The sequence below is a fragment of the Condylura cristata genome, unplaced genomic scaffold (assembly GCF_000260355.1).
Source record: "Condylura cristata isolate star-nosed mole 26May11 unplaced genomic scaffold, ConCri1.0 scaffold00004, whole genome shotgun sequence".
Classification (NCBI taxonomy): domain Eukaryota; kingdom Metazoa; phylum Chordata; class Mammalia; order Eulipotyphla; family Talpidae; genus Condylura; species Condylura cristata.
The window spans coordinates 62,923,629-62,940,525 of record NW_004567105.1 but is presented as its reverse complement, the minus strand read 5'-3'; the positions used below and the strand labels follow the sequence as shown (position 1 = coordinate 62,940,525).

The following is a 16,897-nucleotide window of genomic DNA, read 5'->3' as shown; positions in this document are numbered from 1 at the left end:
AAGAAGCTATTTTAACCTCTGATCAGCTGCTTCTCACAGTGTCACAGCCTGAGTAGAAGTAGAGGTAAGACAGCTGTCTCCTTTCTGGTGTGATCTACAAGTGATAAAATCCTAATTAAAATCAAATTTAAATTACAAGTCAGAACTGGCACATTTATTTGCAGGGGGGTGAGACTGCTTCAACAACCTCACCTACACGTATTTCCTTTGGAAGCAAAGTGTATCCGTTTAAACCATATGCTCAGCTAAAAGAAAGGCGGAGAAGGCAGAACCACAGCAGGAGCAACCCCTGATATGTGGGACCTGAGGGTTCTTTGGGTTCTCAGAGCTGCACTTTCCTCAACCACTGCGGGGTGTCAGGTGAAGGAGTGAACGCGCTGTACTGTGGCTGGCACCAGTCAGCCTAGAACTGTAGGTGTCATCATCATGAAGAGCGGGAGCCCAGTCTCTCCTGCCCCTCAACGTGAGGCCCATGAAATCCCACTGGCGAGGGCTACCCATTTCCCCCAACCACTGCCCAAAAGGGTCACACAGAAACAAAGCCCTCCAGGCACTACCTCTTCCCTCAGCTCACCCAGCTCGGCCTCCAGGCCTCCACGTCAATGGTGTTATCGGAAAGACCCAGTCTACGCCCTTGAGCTGACCACAGCTTAGAAGGCAGACCCTATGTGCAAGTGGAATACTGGAGTCCAAGTCAGAAGGAGCTAGCTACAGTGTGCAAGGATTTGGTGGGCTAGGGAAGCTCCCCAAATTCAGCCCATCCCTAGGTCTCCTGCCTCCCTCTCTTATCTCATGCCTTCAAACAGCTGCCACCGCCCCCCCCCTTCACTCAATCCCTCCTCAAGAGATTTCTCATCACCTCCAGCAGGCCAGGCTCTCGGTTAAGAATTATGCAGCCTGAGACAGAGTCCAAATGGGAACTGATTCATAAGCCAACAAATGAGATAAATCAGGGTAAGTAAATCACTGGGCTCGGAAGTTCCCTCCTCCATGAAACCTACTGTGTACAAGAGTCAGCCCCACTACCCCACCCTGCTGCAAGCCCTCCCTTTGATGCACACAGCTAATGCACCCCCCAGCCTGCAGCAGCACCCACAGACCAAATGAGGACTGCTGGCACACAGTGGAGCCGTTGGGCCAAACCCAGGTGCTCTGTGCTCGAGGCCTCATGGACGCAGCCCCAGCCCTTCAAATGTCTGCACCGAGTGTGAGTGGCTGTTGGGCTGTTGGGCTGGGTAACTCACTCCTGCTCAAAGAGCTCAGCACTCACTCTCACTCCCTAAAGAGACACAACTGGTCTGAGTCACAAGCTCCCAGACCAGGGGTAGGAAAGTTCTGCTTTCACCAGAAGACTTCTTCTTTCTTTTCCCAGGTATCAAACACACAAGCGTGCTTTCTTTAGGATTCAAGTTACCTTGCAAGAAATCTAGCAGTACTCTGGAGCCCTGCCCTGAACACAATGTGTGTGTGGGGGGGGGGGGGGCGGGAGGGGAACAGTGTTGCCCTTGAAAGGACAAATGTTTGCTGCTCCAGCTGCTCACATTTTCTCTAGACAGAGCAGTTCTTTGGAGTCCAGAATCAAAATAGCCCTTGAGTGTGGATTTTACTCCCTACAGGGTGTCGTTACCACAGCAACTGTTTTGCCTCTTGGAATTCTTTCAAGTGTACAAGCTGTTGCTTCCCTCCAAAACAAAACCAAGAAGCCAGGGCACCAAGATTAAGGAACGGAAGGGCCTTGGAAGGAGGAGGTCCAGGCATGACTGAGTTACATCAAGCTCAAATATGGGGTTTCCCAGATCTCTGCAACAGCTTAGAAACAACCCGTTCCACACTCCCAGCTGCTATGAGTTTGTCTAGTGGGAAGGGGGCTCAAGGTTTGGAGGGTTTGTGGGTATGGAGAGGGTATACTTGTGGAAAGGTTGGAGTTTGTGTATATGTGTGAGTGCTGGAAGGCATGAAATGTAGTAGGCATGGGTTGGGGTATTGATTTAGGGGTCAATGAGGAGTGCTGTTTGGGGTATGTGGGGAGCACTAGGGAAGTGTATGAAGTTGTGGAATGCACTATTTGTAGGAGAGTAGGTTGTATGTGTGTGTATGCATACTTGAGGTGAACTGGGGGTATGTAGGGGAAATATGTAGGTGAGGACAGAGAGGAAATATTCCTCAGAATCCTATGATGAAAGAGGGTCCATCTTTCCCTGAAACAAGCACACAAATTGCATTTCAGTTCTTTATTGCAGTTCTTAGTACCAACAATCAACCAAATCTTGGTTCAAATGTCTGCAGTTAAAATTATAGCCAAGGGGCCTCCCTGGAAGTGCAAGGGGTTAAAGCACCGCACTATGAAGCTGTCATAATCACTGCAGCTCTAAATTCAATCCCTGGCCAAGGAGCTGACCCACATGGTGCAGCAGACCTCTCCTAATTTGTCCGCTGCTCCCCTCAGCAGTATATTTCAGAAGATCTACCTCTTCTACTCCTCACCTGGTGAATCCTCTCACCACCACCAACCCCCAACCCCCACCTCTGGCTTGTACAACAACTAAAGAAAAAAAAATAGAATGTAATTAATATCTAAGTCAAGGTCTAGAGGGAAAGAAGAACTAGTCACAATATATATACAGAACAGTGAACTCACCCAGTATTCCAATAAAGAATTCATGAAATCAATATGGAAAAATGTCAGGCAATACAATATAGAGGGAGAGGGAGAGTGAACTTCACATAAACATATGAAAAGAAACTCAATGTCAATAGTTAGGAGGAATGTAAAAATGTAAACCTCAAAGGGGTCCCAGCATGGCTAACCATATACATGTTGAAAAGGAACTCTCACACACTGCTGGTAAGTGTGTAAAATGGTGGCTGTGATGGAAAACTGCTTCTACAAATAGCCAGACGAAGTCTCCAGAGATACCCAGCAGATATGTACATATGTTTACCAAGATATACAATTCAATCCATAACAGCTGCAGCTGAACAATCTGGAGTGGAATGGATAAATCCATGAAATACAGCACAGCTAAAAAACAAATTAATGCTATATACAATAGCTCACAAACCTAATGATGAACGAAAGAAGCCAGATACAAGATTATATATTATGTGAATCCTTTTATATAAGGGTCAAAGTTAGAGTGGCCAACTGGTGGTGACAGGAGTCCTGAGTGACTTATGCCAGGGCCACAAGCACATGGGTGAGAGCAAGAGTGGATTCTGGGATGCTGCCATGTGCTTGGTCTGAGCGACCAAGGACATGGCTGTGTTTGCCCAATGAAAGTTACTGAGCTGATTGATCTGTGTATATTTTTCTGTGTATAGAACACTTCAGTTTAAAAGTTTTAAAAACAGAAAAAAAATCTGTTTAGAAACCAAAAAAAAGTCATTAAAAGCTAAAGAGAAGACTAATTCTATTTAGAGGATTGTGAGAAACAAGTCATCCAAAGAGAAATATTCTAGGCTCCCCCAAATCCACCCAAGACAGCTATTTGGACACCAGGAGGGAAGTAACTACACCCTCTGGTGCCCTCCAGGCTCTAAGAGATGGCAAACAACTAAGGAATTCACCATCAAGGTCACATAAATTCTTCTGTTGCAAAACCAACAGAAGGATTAAAAACCAGCTTGAATTTCAAGATTCCTTTACTTTCGAATTCCCTGACCCTCCTACTGGTGAGGTCTTACAAATACCTGGTTCCACCCAGTAAAGCCACAGAAATTACCCAAAGGGGAAAATGAGGCCAGAACAACTGACATCAGTGATGGAGAAGAAAGAGGGACCATCTCTCATGGCCTCCTATTCTGAGTTCCTTATGCTACATGAAGCTGCCTCTGCCATTAGAGGTGCGATAAACAGTGAAGGATCCAGAACAGGCATGGGTCTGCCTTCGGAAGGCCTGACCTCCAAGGGACACCTGGGAAGAGGCTCATCTCTCATCAAGGTTGGTAGTTTCTTCCCAGAATATCAGGCTAAGCTGATATTCTGCCAAACCCGGCCCTGCACAACTCCCAGGGGAGGTTTGTGAGGTGGAACCAATTCCACCCCACAGAGAGAGCATCAGGGAACCCTGCCGTGAAGTGGTGGGCTCCCTGGTGTCCATCTCCAGGGTCAGAACACCATGGGGTAAGTAAGCTCCAGTGAGCCTGTATATGGTCCCTCTCTGCATTTCAGTTATGACAGCTTGCAAATCAGGGTTCTCACTAGGGGTAAACACTGGAAAGAATAAATGTGCACGGCGCACTTCTCTTTTCTCAACTCCCTCTGCACTCACAGCTGCACTCCACCTTTACGCTGGAATGCAGGGCTTACTGTGGCTGAAGAAGCAGAAGCTCTTGAAAATGAAGGAGTTCATCTTTTTTTTTTTTTTAAGATTTATTTATTTATGCATACAGAACTGGGGAACAGGTCAGAGTTACAGGGGGTAGGTGGTGAGAGGATTCACCAGAGACAGAGTGGGGAACAGAACAGGCAGATGGACAAAGTAAACTGCTGGGGGGAGCAATATGCGTGTCAGGAGACGTCTGCCACACCATGTGGGTCACCTCCCTGGCTAGGGATCGAACTCATGCTGCAGTGGCTGAGATAGCTTCACAGTGCTGTGCTTTAACCTGTTGCGCCACCAGGGAGGGCCCAAGTTTATCTATCTATCTTCTGGTACCAGAGTTTTGGGGTGGCAGGGGATGATGTGTATAAAGCAAGGTGGCAAAAGTAATCTGTCCAGGCAACCACTGGTACAGGGAACTTGGAGAGAAACCACCAACCTGATTCAGAGACTGCATTCAGATCACCAGCAAGTAGCCCTCAGGGGCAGAGGGAAGGGGGCAAGAAGCTGCCAGCCCAGAAAGTAAAGTCACAAGGCATTGCTTCAGCCTGGAACTACCTCTCCTGAAAAGACAGTGGGTCTCATGGATGAGTCCAGAGAGGCCTTAAAGAATTGAGAAGGAGGGGCCTCCCAGTGGCGCGAGGGGTTAAAGTGCAGCAGCACTATGAAACTATGTTAAGCAGCTTCAGCACCATTTCAATCCCTGGCCAGGGAGGTGACCCAAATGACACAACAGACCTCTCCTGTCTCGCCTGCTGCTCCCCTCAGCACTGTATTTCAGTTGATCTGCCTATTCTGCTTCCTACTTTGTCTCTGGTGAATCTCTTTACCACCACCACCATCCCCCTCCCCCTGCACCTCTGGCCTGTACCTCAGTTCTTGTGTACATAAATAAATCTTTTTTAAAAATTGGGAAGGAGGTGCAATTCACTGTGAGCTGTGGCCACCAGTCTCTCTAATGTGGCTGGCCCTCTGGCACCTTCCCTCCCATACTCACTTTCCTCAAACAGCTGGATCAGTTTACTCTGTCCTGACCAAACCCACACCTGGCTCTCAGCCCCCATTGCCCACCCCAGGTTTCCACTGCTGAATCCTTCCAAATTCCCCCAGGACATGCCTCAGGGCACAAATATGTCTCCTGATCCTGTCTGTACTGCCCAAACTGTGTCCCTGGGGGACCTCATCCATCCTGAGGACTTCGAATCCTACCCACCCAAGCATCTACACTGTCCAGAGACTGCTGGTCAGTCTTTCCACTTAGATATCTAGTAGCCATCTTAAGCCTAACGTGACCAAAACCAGGGTCCCGATTTCCACTTCAAAACCACTCTCCCCTAGACTTGTCATCTCAGGAACAGGCACAGCCACCCCACCCAGATGGCCCAGCCCCACAGTTCATCTGTCAGGACATAAGCCTGCTGGTCTATCTGAGCGCCACTGCCTCATACCCGAGCTAATGTAGCAGCCTCCTACCTCCACATAGTCAGGGCAGGGCCTGGCAGTGATGGCTCCCAGCATCCTTAAAGTGAGGTCCAGACTCCCAGGCCCCCTACTCCTATTCCCATCCTTAACCTCCAGCCTTTCACTACTCTCTGACCACACAGGGATTCTTCCTCCCCTCAAACAGGTCAAGGGTAATTCTCCACTCAGCCTGAATTGCTCTTCCCTAAGATCTTCATATCCTCTCCCCACTACTCCCTGAAAAAGGGTTCCCAGCCTAGGGCAGCTTGGAGGCACCTCCCTCATACCCCTACCCCCACCCCTCAAAAGTTCCTGACATTAGCTTCTTTGTACAGTCTACCCTCCTTTCCATGTAAGTCCCCCCGAGGGAGGGAGGCAGTCTTGTTTACAGCTGGATGCCCATAGCCTAGCACAGCACTGGTGCTCAATCAATCCTGGTCTCTGGCTAGATGCAGAGTTCCTGCAGCAAGGAAGGGGCAGCTGAGGGTCCAGGGAAAAGAGGTGCTCTACTTCCAGTGATAGAATGTCAAGGGAGTGATAAGAGATTCCCAGGAAAATGAACCATCTAGGAAACTTTAAAAAGGCATGGACTTCTAGGATCTACATCAAGAGCAGAATTTTTACCTGGGGGGGGGGGGGGGGCTGAGAAGGGATGAGAAACTGCCTCCTCAAGTGATCCTGGTGTGCAGGTAGGTCTGAGAACCTCTGGTTGATCCAACATCTTCATTTCAAACATGGACAAGTCAAAGACCTCAGAAGGGATTTCTCAGCCCAAAGTTTCAGTACTGGCTCATCCACAGGGGTCTGTGTTGCGAGCCCAAGTATCCCACCACAGACTTTTCCCTCTCACTGGCTTTGAGAAAAGAGCTCAGTTCTTAGGAAGTCTGGGGCTACTAACCCCAGAGCTACAACTCTGAAAACCTATTTTCTCATTAACTTAACATTTTGCACTAAGAATGAATTCCACTTTCAAAGAATTAGGGCTAGGTGAAATAAAGCCAGGAGGACCAAGAGACCTCTTCTTTGCTTCCATCAGAAACAAGGCCAGCTTCACCCACTGCTGCCCAGCAGAAAGGGCTGGTGGACCACCGCAGTGTCCTGACTTCCAAGAGGGCAAGTGAGAGAGAACAGACATCATGTTTATAAAAGGCCAGTGTGTAAGACCTTGAGCTCGACACTTCAGACTTTCATTCCCACTGATGCAGGCAGAAGCCATGTCTCAATTTTATAGACAAGGATAGAGAAGCCCAGGGTTTTAAAAATCTTCTATGATGAATGGAGTTAAGATTTAAACCCGATTCATATGACACCAAAGTGTGTGCTTTCCATAGGCCACACAGCTCCAACCAGGCAGTCTGATGGCAATTTCTGTGGGTGCCAGAAAGGAGACCCTTTTGGGGGGGCGACTTGTTCTCAAGTACCAGGAGTGAGGAATGGAGAGGGCTTACAGGGTCATCTAGGGTCAGCAATATCCCAAAGCCACAGGAGGTTCCTTTAGGTCTGGGAATCTTGGTCTATTAAAGAGGGAAAAACCAACACCCCCCTCAAAAGGTTCCTTCAGGGATGGGAGAAGTTGTGAGTCCCACCACAAATTGCCACATAAATGTTATGACTATCAGCCTGCAAAAGGCTGTCAGCACAGGTCTTCCGTCACCTCAACTGAATAATCAACCAGACTGTTGGCCTGGGGACGTGACCATATGGGGTCAGGCCCCTGAGGGATGGGCAGGACACAGACAAGTCTGATTCGTCACCCAGCACACTGGACTCTTCCCCACTGCCACTTCCCTCTCACTGTCCTCTTCTTTCCCATCCCCCAACACTTGCTAGCTCCTCCTCCAGCAGCTTCCTCTTCCATCCTCAACCCACTCTGGTCAGGGGTCCATTGGTGGTGCACCCAAGTCAGAAATTCCAATGTGCTTCCTAAGACCTTGGAATGCTCCCACTCTCCACAAGGTGTGTTTCTTGAGAATGCAGTTCACAACTACTCTCTGAATCATCATCTTCAGAACAGACACCTGCTGAGACACCTTTGTCTTTGAAAAACAACAACTTCAAAGGCCTTGGCCCCAACTCTAGGCTACCCAAGGCTGATCCTTGAGGGTCAGCTGGTTTTCCACCTATCTTCTCCTTAGCTCTCAAGAAATGGGAGTTGAGGACCGTCAGAGGAGTACAAAGAAACCTTACACCATCTTGCTGGTGTAAGGAGATGCCACGGAACTTCCCCAGACAGCCTTAAGCAGTTCTACTCACCAGTAAATGGAACTTCAGGATGAGCATCGAGAAATTAATTTCAAAAATAATATAGAAAATTATGCCCAGCTGGCTTCCCAAAACCCTGGCTCTTGTAAGAACTTGGCCCAGAGCACCCAGCAGTATGTTCAGACTTCACCCCTGCCCCAATCTCTGCCTACTGCTTGCTGTGAAACCCCCTGTCACATCGTCTACTGTCCCCTCTGTGTCCCTGATTGTTCCTACCTCTGAATTACTCCTCTGGAAGACACCGTCCCAGATCTCAATACTCCTTTCCTAGTCTCACATCATGGTTCTACTCAAGTTCCACTCTGCCTTTCCATGAAGCTTTCCCATACAGTCTGTTGTCCTAGGAAATGAGCCCCTGTGGTACAATCTAATAGCACATGTAATTGTCCCACCTGTCAACCTGGGCCAGCAGACCTGTAGGATGCAGCTTCAGGCACTGCTGCGCACCATATAAAATCCCCACCCAAGGGGGTCACTCATTAGTTGGAATCCTGGAGTCCCTTATTCTCCATGACTTTGGTGACTCAAGCACCCATGAATGCCTTACTCCTTCACAAATCAGTTGCATGAGGTGGGCTAACAAGGAAGTCCTCTGCAAAACTGACAAGCTGCCTGACTACAGGGAGCTTTATTGCTAAATAATGAACAGAAATCTCATGACCCAGTCTCATCTCTGTCACAGTCTCAAGACTGATTCCTCCATAATATCATTCAACTATGAGTCTATATATAGTCTGGTGTATGTGTGTGGGAGGGGGAAAATACAAACATGAGGAAAATCAACCCCACACCTGAAACTCAGATGCCGCCATACAGTGGATACTCAATAAAAGTTCTACCACGGGGTAGGGGGCCAGCAAAGAGACACCCCCAAGGGGTAAACAGGTACTCTCCTTCGAAAGGAGCAGGCTGAGCAAATGCTGCACCCAGCAATCTACCCTATAGGAGAACTGACCCAAAAGCAGGAGCTACTTCCTCCCAGAGGGTGGAGACTCCTTGCTTCCTGTTGGCAGCGTGCAGGCTATGCTTCCTCCTGGCCCTGCTACTCACAGGTCCCACAAGGAGCAAACAACTGGGGGCTGGAAAAGTAATTCAATTTTAAAACTGTAATAGAACTGTAACTTAAGAATTGGAGATTAAACTTATTAAAGCACAAGTAGGGTCCTCCCTGGTGGTGCAGGGTTAAAGCCTCAGTACTATCAAGCTATTGCCAGCCACTATGACATGAGTTTGGTCTCTAGCCAGGGAGCTGACCTACATGGTACACTTTTTTTTATTTTTTTAAAGGAAAATGGTGCTGGAAAGGCTGGAAAGAAATTGGAACTCTCATGCATTGATGGTAGAAATGTAAAATGCAACCTCTGTAGCACAACTTGATGGTTCCTCAAAAAGTTAAACACAGAATTACTATATTGCCCATAAATTCTACTCCTTACATACATACACGAAAGAAATCAAAACAGGGACTCCAACAGATACTTATACACCAATAAGTACATCAGTAGCAACATTAGTCAAAATAGCAAAAGGTGTCCATCAACCAATGAATAAACCAAATGTGGTAAAAGCATACATTTAAGGCCCTCCCTGATGGTGCAAGCAGTTAAAGTGCAGCACTATGAAGCTATCTGCAGCCTTAACACTAGTTCAAGCCCCTACCAGGGAGGTGAGTCACACGACACAGCAGACTCTCCTGACCAGCCTGCTGCTTCCCTCAGCAGTGTATTTCAGTTAATCTGTCCATTCTGCTCCCCACTCTGTCTCTGGTGAATCCTCTCACCCACCTACACCTCTGGCATGTACTCCACTTCTTATATGCATAAATAAATAAATCTTTTTAAAAATACACATAATGGGTATCATTCAGCCTTAAAAAGGAGTGAAATTCTGATACATGCTACAGTATGAACTTTTAAAATTTACACTTTGCTAAGACAAACAAACTGAACACTTATATGAGGTACAGCAAAAGGCAAAATATGGAGGCAAAGTAAATCAGAGGTTACAAGGAGATAGGTAAGAAAAGACTAGGGAGTTATTGCTTCAAGGATGCAGTTTGTTTGGGGTGATGAAAAGTTTTGGGAAACAGTGATGATGACTACACAACAGTGTCAGTGTGTTAGGGCCAAGGATGCCCTGAACGAACTCCACAAAGGTTTTGTAGCCTCCACCCTTACTCCAGACCGAAGAGATTGTTAAGGGGAAGGATGTCCTAAAGGAACTCTGCAGAGTCTTATGGACCCCAACCCCTACTCCAGCTCTTATGGACCCTACCCTCCACTCCAGTGACTGGAAACTACAACTCCCAGCAGTGCCAGGGAGAGAACTGCCAGGACCCAAGGGCAGAGCTAGCAGGAATTCTGGGACATTTGGGGGATAAATAGGGCACAATTGAATCTCGCTCTCTTGTTCAGGAAACGGCTCTCTGGACAGCGTGACTCGTGACTCGGTGTGTTCAATCAGCCTAGCCGTCAGGTATTCCAGTTACTTTGTATTCCGCTCTCTTTCCCTGGGTTATTTCCTATTCTTTTCCCCTTTCGTAAATAAATACGTTATTGACCCTTTTGTGTGTACCTGCAGTAAAACTGAATTGTGAGTGCGCGGGTGAGGCCCCACAGACAGGCAGCCCAGTCCACTCTGGGCTACCCTGTAACATGATCAGACACCAGGAACTGCAAATCCCATAATGTCATCAGCACTGAAGGGAGGATGGCTGGGAACTGAGGGTGGAGGTGAGCGGCCAAGATATGTGGGCCATGAGGAGCTACTAGTTCTTGGTTTTCACCAGGTCTCAGCATGCCACTGGGATTCCAACTTAGCAGAGCTGGTGGAACGCATTCACCAATTTATTGCCCTCTCTTTCTCCCTGAGTTATCCATTTCCCCTTTTTTGTAAGTAAACCCTTTATTAAACATTTTTTGTGTATGCTTGCAGTTGAGTCTTACTATAAATCTCGTTTAAGTGCCTAGGTGAGGACCCACAGTCAAGCAACCCATTCCATGACAAGGTTGCCCTGTACAAATATACCTAATGACACTGAAAAATGGTTAAATGGCAAGTGTCAGTTTACCATAGTAAAATAAATGTAAACAAAAGAACTGAGACAAGTAAGGACATCAATGGTGAAGAAGGCCAGAACCAAGATACAGAGAGGATTAAGAAACAGTCCTATGGCCAGGGTGGACTTGGGGTCTATACTCTTGTCCCGCTGTTATTTTCTGGAGCAGATAGACCAAAAAAAAAAACCTAAAAGATATCTCAGTCCATTCCCACCCTGCATCTGGGCCACCTGCCCAAGTCACACAGAGACTCTCTACCCTTAACCCCAACACTCACTTGGGCTACCTTAGTTATGTGACCTTGGGTAAAACGCCTCACATTTATTGCCTCAGTGTGTCCATCTATAAATAAACTTTCCTCCTTCCTTCTTTGGGTTGTCATAGAGACCAGATAAGATAAACCAGGCAGGAGGTATCATTAAGCATGGAAAACACTGTTGTCTCCCATATAGAAATGAAATTAGAGGTACAGAGAAAAAAGTAGCAGCATGTACCTTTGGTTTCTTTCCTTTTCTCATCTCCATCTAACACCACATATATTTTGCTTTTGTTTTTAAAGATTTGTTTTATTTATTTATGCATACAAGCACTGGGTGGAGGCCAGAGACTCAAGGTGGGTAGGGAGAGGATTCACCAGAGAAAGAATGGGTAGCAGAACCCGCAGATGGAAGAAATATACTGCTGCTGAGGGGGGCAGCAAGTGAGACAGGAGAGGTCTGCTGTGCCCTGTGGATCAGCTCCCTGACCTGGGATCACACTCATGCCACAGTGTCTGTAGAAAGTTTGATGGCACTGTGATTTTAAACCCTGTGCCACCAGGGAGGCCCTATACACATATTTTGCTTCACTGTCTTCCCAGCCTAATTAAAAGCTGCTTGGGGCAGAAACTTTTGTCTGCTTTGCTCACTGCTCTACCTCCAGTGCCTGAATGACAGGCATACAGTGTGTGCTCCGTGTATTCTACTAAAGGAATTATAACACTTTATTGCCTGTCGCTGATCCACTATGAATAGCACTACCAGAAAACTTTCCCTTTCCAAGTACTCAATACTTTCCCTTTTCAAGTACTCAATACTTAAAAGGACTAGATGGAGTTGCAAATAGGAGCTCCTGGACCAGCATACCAAGAAAGGCAAAAACCCTCCAAAAGATTAAGAATGTGTGAGACCTCCCTGGTAGCACATGGGGTTAAATCTCAACCCTATGAAGCTATCATGAGTTAGATCCACCATCAGGGAGCTAATCCACATGGCACAGCAGACTTCTCCTGTCTCACTCACAGTTGCCCTCAGCAGTGCATTTCAACCTGCCTGTTCTGCTCTCCACTCTGCCTCTGATGAATCCTCTCACCAGCCTGTACCTCAGGCCTACACCTCAGTTCTTGTTTATTTAAATAAATAAATCTTAAAAAAAAAAAAAAAAAACAATGCTTTCCCAGCAGAACAAACGAATGTGACTTCACAATAACTTGTTTATTAAAAAGAATACAAGGAGGGCCCTCCCTGGTGGTGCAGCGGGTTAAAGCACAGCACTAAGGAGCTAAAGCCACTTCAGCATGAGTTCGATCCCTGCCTGCCCCGGAGGTGATCCACATGGTGCGGCAGACCTCTCCTGACCCGCCCGCTGCTCCCCTCAGCAGTGTACTTCCTTGATCTGCCTGATCTGCCTGTTCTGCTCCGGGCTCTGTGTGTGGTGAATCCTCCCACCGTCCCTGCACCTCTGGCCTGTCCCCAGTTCTGTATCCATAAATAAATAAATCTTTAAAATATATATATATATATACAAGGAAACTTCAGAGGCCAGAAAGCTCTTAATTCCAAGATAGAAGCCATGTGATTTCCAAATGCACAATTTTCAGAAATGTATTGTAAAATGTATTTTAGAGAGCCAAAAGCTTTCTAAAGCCAGGATTGTTATGATTAAACCCAATTAAAGTAGCAATCAGTATCCAATAAATTGGTTAACCTAGGTGAAATAATTCCTAGAAGCACAATGGACCTAAACTGACTCATGAATAAAAAAATTGAACAAATCTATAAATGACAAGGAAGCTAAGCAAGTAATCAAAAACTTCCCAACAAAGACAATCCCAGGGTCAGATGCCTTCACTGGTTAATTATTTCAAACATTTAAAGAAGAATTACACCAGTCCTTTTCAACTGAAAAGGCCTCCCTGTATGAAGCTATAGGCAGCCACAGCAGAGTTTGATTCCGGCCCAGGAAGCTGACCCACATGGCGAGCTGAGCTCTTCTGTCTCGCCCCACTGCTTCCCTCAACAGTATAGCTGAATGAATCCAACTGTTCTGCTCCCCACTCTATCTCTAGTGAATCTTGCACACCCTGCACCTTTGGCCAACACCCCAGCTCCTGAATGCATTAAAAAAAAATCTCAAAAGGAGGGAATACTTCCTACCTTGTTCTATGACATCTATATCACCCTAGTGAGTGAGAAAGACACAACAAAACAAAAAAAAAAGCAAACAAAAAAAACCTACCAATATGTCTTATGAATATTTATTTTTAAAAAATCCTTAACAAAATACTGGGCCCTCCCTGGTGGCACAATAAATTAAAGTGAAGCACTATGAAGCTATCCGCAGCCTCTGCAGATTGTACGGTTTCAATCCCCAGCCCCAGAGGAGATCCACATGGCTCAGGAGACCTCTCCATTCAGCAGTGTATTTCAGTGGATCTGCCTGTTCTGCTCCCCACTCTCTCTTGAATCTTCTTACCTTGCCCACACCTCTGGCCTGTACCCCAATTCCTGTATGCATAAAATAAATAAACCTTTACCCAAAAAATCCTTAATAAAATACTATAAAACTGAATTCTGCAACACATTAAAAGGTTTAAACACCAAGTCAATCAATATATACTACAACAAAATGGGGGAGAGGGAATGATCATTTCAATTGATAAAGACTTGACATGTGACAAAAGTCAAAACTCTCCTCCGTGATAAAAACACACAACCTAGGAAGAGAAGGAAACTTCCTCAAATGATAAAGGGCATATATGAAAAACCTATAGTGGACATCACACTCAATGATGAAAACCTGAAAGCTTTCCTCCTAAGATTAGGAGCAAAACAAGGATACTTCCTTTTACCACTTCTGTTCAACATGATACTGAAAGTCCCAGCTAGAGTAATTAGGCAAGACACGAAATAAAATGCATTTAAACCATAATGGAAGAAGTAAATTTGTGACTATTTGCAAGTGGGTTTTGTTTACAGAAAGTCCCAAAAAGTCAACCAAAATAAATAAATAAAAACTGCTGAAACTAATTAACAATTTCAGTAAAGTTGCAAGATACAAAAATCAACATACAGAAATCAGTTCCAATCTGTTACACTAACTAATGATGAAGCAGCTGAAACAGAAATAAAGAAACTTACCCCATTCACAATAGCATAACAGTAAAACACCTAGCAATAATTTAACTAAGAAAATAAAAGAGCTCTACAATGGAAACTTAGAATTGAAGAAATCAAAGAGAACACAAATGGACAGACCTCTTGTAATCATGGATTAGAAGAATGAATATTAGCAAAGTGTCCACATGAAATTATAAGAAACAATAATACAGAGAGACATTGTGTACCCTATCCCAATTCCCCTCATGAGGCGTATATTTCAAAACTCTAGAACGGCATTTCAGCTTGAACACTGATGTTAAAACATTCCTCTGCCAGGGTAGAGAAAAATAACTACTAGGCACATTCTCAGTCCACTGAGAGAATCCCTCTTTAAAGGCAGGTTTCCCTGAAGGCCTAAGGCATTCTCCCCATGGCAATGGGTCCTGAGGATAGTATCTTATCCTTTGTATTCTAACTGCAAGTCCAGTTCTAATAATCTAGGCTCTAAATCCGAGCCAACAGTGCAGGTTGACTAGCAATTGTTTGAAAAGCTGAGGCTTGAGCTTCCCTAGACCATGCAGTTTGTGGGATAACTGTCTCAGGGGCCAAACCATAGCCAACAGACACAGAAGCCAATCTGACCAGTTCGATTACTTCCCCATTCACTTTCCCACAGATGGCCACCGAGATGGAAAACAGGGGTCAGGCTGAGGAGCCTAAACTTTTTAATTTTTTAAATTTGGAAAGTGGAGTTCCTGTTTTCCATTTCCTGAAGACCTAGCTATTAATAACCTTTGTGTTTTGTCGAGTTGAGAATAGTTGTTTCATCCATTCCTACAATAGCTGAACCAACAACCTCTGCCCTCTGTAGTCTCTAGGGTTCTTTCATACAGAATATCCTGTTAGGTCTCAAAATAACCCAGTGAAAATGAATGTGAAGTAGTTGTTAACTTCCACTGGAGGCATGAAAAAACCGGAGCTTACAGAGATTAAGCAATTTGGCCTAAATCCCAGTCCCAAGAGACAAGGCCGGGGTTTGCATACAGGTAGTGAACTTGAGCGTTCTTCCTCTTCGATTACTGTGGGTAGTGAGCAGTAGAAATGGAATTAGACCACTTTTATGTCGGAGAAGTAAAAGGAAAAAACGTTTCCAAATCTGGCAACTAATAGGACTAGATAGCCCATCCACAGAGACGCAGCCTGGGAAGCTAAGTGCGCAAATGGATCTTTCATTTTGAATTTCTGTGCTCAGTAATTCCAGCTGCGCATCCAGTGTACAGTCGCATTCTGTCCTGCCCCTGGCGCGCTGATGGACAGGAAGGGTCCACCAGATTCACGGGATTTCACCCGAGGCGAAAGAGCAGGTAAGGCATGGTGAAATGGCAGTTTCGGCATTCAGACGCAAACAAATCAAGCCTACACCACCAAGTATCTGAAACCGTAAGTGGCTTTGAAGTCCCACAGAGGAGTCTACAATTCAAGAAAGCCGAAAAGTCTGCGATGCGACGTCCCAATCGGCGCATGCGCGAAGACTGCAACGGCGTTAAAAAAAAAAAAAAACTTCCACGCCTGCCAGCGCCAAACTTCAGGGGCGTGTGGCGAAGCTTCGCGCATGAGCCAGCTGCCGCGCGTGCGCGCCCTCAGCGGCTGCCTTTTCTCTCAGTAGTCCTCTGCTCTCCCGGCCATGTTCCAAGCCCGAAAACTGGCAACTTTAGCCACGACTCTCTCCCCTCATTCCTCACCTTGCGCCCGGTCTTCTCCCGAAGGGCCTTCAGGCGTTCTTTTCGCCGCAAAGCCTCCTCTTCTAGCCGGCCCATACCGGCCGCAGTAGCCGCCATCTTGCCCGCCGACCCCCGCCTCGCTCTAGTCCTGCAATGCGCAGGCTCAAGAAGTGGAAGAACTTCTGGCAGCCAATCCCAGGGCAAGACTGGGAGAGTGGCCGTCGTGAAAACCAATCAATGCTGAGCTGCTTAGGAGACCCCGCCATCTTCCTCCTGGGTCGATCGATCGGTGGGGCAGGGTAGCGGGGTTGGCAAAGGAAAACGCTCTAAGACTCGATTAATCCAAAGCCAATTAGAGAGAAAGCAACAAGTGCAATCAGACCTGAGAGAAGGAGGATAGATCTCGTCGATTGTTCTGGGTTTGCCTAAGAGCTAAGCACAGCTAACTCCACGCTGGCCATTTGGAATGCCCTCACATATCCCTGCCCATTTGTAACGCTTCTTCAAGGATCAGATGCCTTTAAGAAGCCTTCCCTGACTCTCCACTTCGACCTTAAACTTAAAAGTCTGCCTCTCCCTGTTCAGCTATCAGTGGCTCCCTGCACTTGTCTGAGTGCCCCAGGCCCTTCAGTGTCCAAGCTCAGCTCAGACAAATCCAACACAACATAAGACTTAGCTGGATGGTCATTTCCGTCCGGATTCATGGATGATCC

At 46.4% G+C, this 16,897-nt stretch overlaps 1 protein-coding gene across 2 annotated transcripts in view; it reads right to left on the bottom strand.

Moving 5' to 3' along the window:
• The window catches only part of CCDC12 (coiled-coil domain containing 12), a 47,663-nt gene extending 31,267 nt beyond the window's left edge, over positions 1-16,396 (bottom strand). For both annotated transcript variants that reach the window (XM_012720599.1, XM_004676236.2), the window contains exon 1: positions 16,206-16,396. In XM_012720599.1, the coding sequence (XP_012576053.1) occupies positions 16,206-16,301 (96 nt within the window). In that variant the 5' untranslated portion in view covers positions 16,302-16,396. The remainder of the gene's footprint in view (positions 1-16,205) is intronic.
• Positions 16,397-16,897: the final 501 nt, after the last annotated feature.